Source organism: Arachis ipaensis, chromosome B08, assembly GCF_000816755.2.
Source record: "Arachis ipaensis cultivar K30076 chromosome B08, Araip1.1, whole genome shotgun sequence".
In the NCBI taxonomy this organism is placed as follows: Eukaryota; Viridiplantae; Streptophyta; class Magnoliopsida; order Fabales; family Fabaceae; genus Arachis; species Arachis ipaensis.
This window is the reverse complement of record NC_029792.2, coordinates 115,921,616-115,922,583: the sequence shown is the minus strand read 5'-3', so window position 1 is coordinate 115,922,583 and position 968 is coordinate 115,921,616. Positions and strand designations below refer to the sequence as shown.

Genomic DNA, 968 nt, shown 5'->3' with positions numbered 1-968 from the left:
GCATAATTATTATTAATGTTCCTTTTGAAATGCATACAGGGCATGATGGAGTAGTGTCGGTGTTCCCAGATCCAATTTTGGAATTGCATACGACCCGATCTTGGGATTTCTTGGAATCAGATTTGGGGATGAAGAACAACACTAGTGCTGCATATCAACATCAACATTTCTCAACTAAGACTGATATCATTATTGGGATCATAGACACTGGTTAGTCACAACAATTACAAAAATCTTTTTTTAATTTGGTTTTGGCATTAACCAATAATTATGAATTGACACCTACTGCTTTTTAACTCCTAATTGTCTTTGTTTTTATTGTGTTCTTGTTTATTGTGAATAGTGCTACTTAACATTTTTTCCTTTAAATTTTATTTCTTAGTCAAATTGATTCTCCACATTTTTAATTTTTATTCAATTAAATTAATTCTTCAAAATTTTAATATGAATTTAATTTAATTCTTCTTCCAAACTCTGTTATTTTTGTAAGGCCCACATCGGTTGGAGAGGGGAACGAAGCATGCCTTATAAGGGTGTGGATACCTCTCCCTAGCATGACGCGTTTTGACGAGTGAGTGTGGGGGGTTTAGGCTATCATCCCTATCGTCAAAGGCAAAACCGTGAGGCCTTGTGTGCCAAAGCGGATAATATCGTGCTAGTGGGTGGTCTGGGCCGTTACAATTTTCACCGCTTTGTGACTTTGTGGAGATTTTATTTGAACCAACAAAAACAACACATAAACAAAAAATGTTTCAAAAATTGTCAATTATAAAAATGTTTAGTGGGGCTTTAAAATTGTCGCAATCTAAAAAAAAAGAAGGAAAACTCTAGTTATCGGTTCGCCAATTTAAAAAATCAACCTATTTAATTATATTTCAACTAAAATAATCAAATGATAATAAATTAATATATAAAATTATATATAAATACAAAAATATAAATATATGATAATATAAATTAAAATTTAC

The 968-nt window shown here is 31.4% G+C and overlaps 1 protein-coding gene across 1 annotated transcript in view; it reads left to right on the top strand.

Annotated features, from left to right (window-relative positions):
• LOC107611465 (CO(2)-response secreted protease-like) overlaps positions 1 to 968 on the top strand; it is a 17,281-nt gene that overhangs the window by 2,242 nt on the left and 14,071 nt on the right. The window contains exon 3 of the mRNA XM_016313385.2: positions 40 to 210. Within this exon, the coding sequence (XP_016168871.2) occupies positions 40 to 210 (171 nt within the window). The remainder of the gene's footprint in view (positions 1 to 39; positions 211 to 968) is intronic.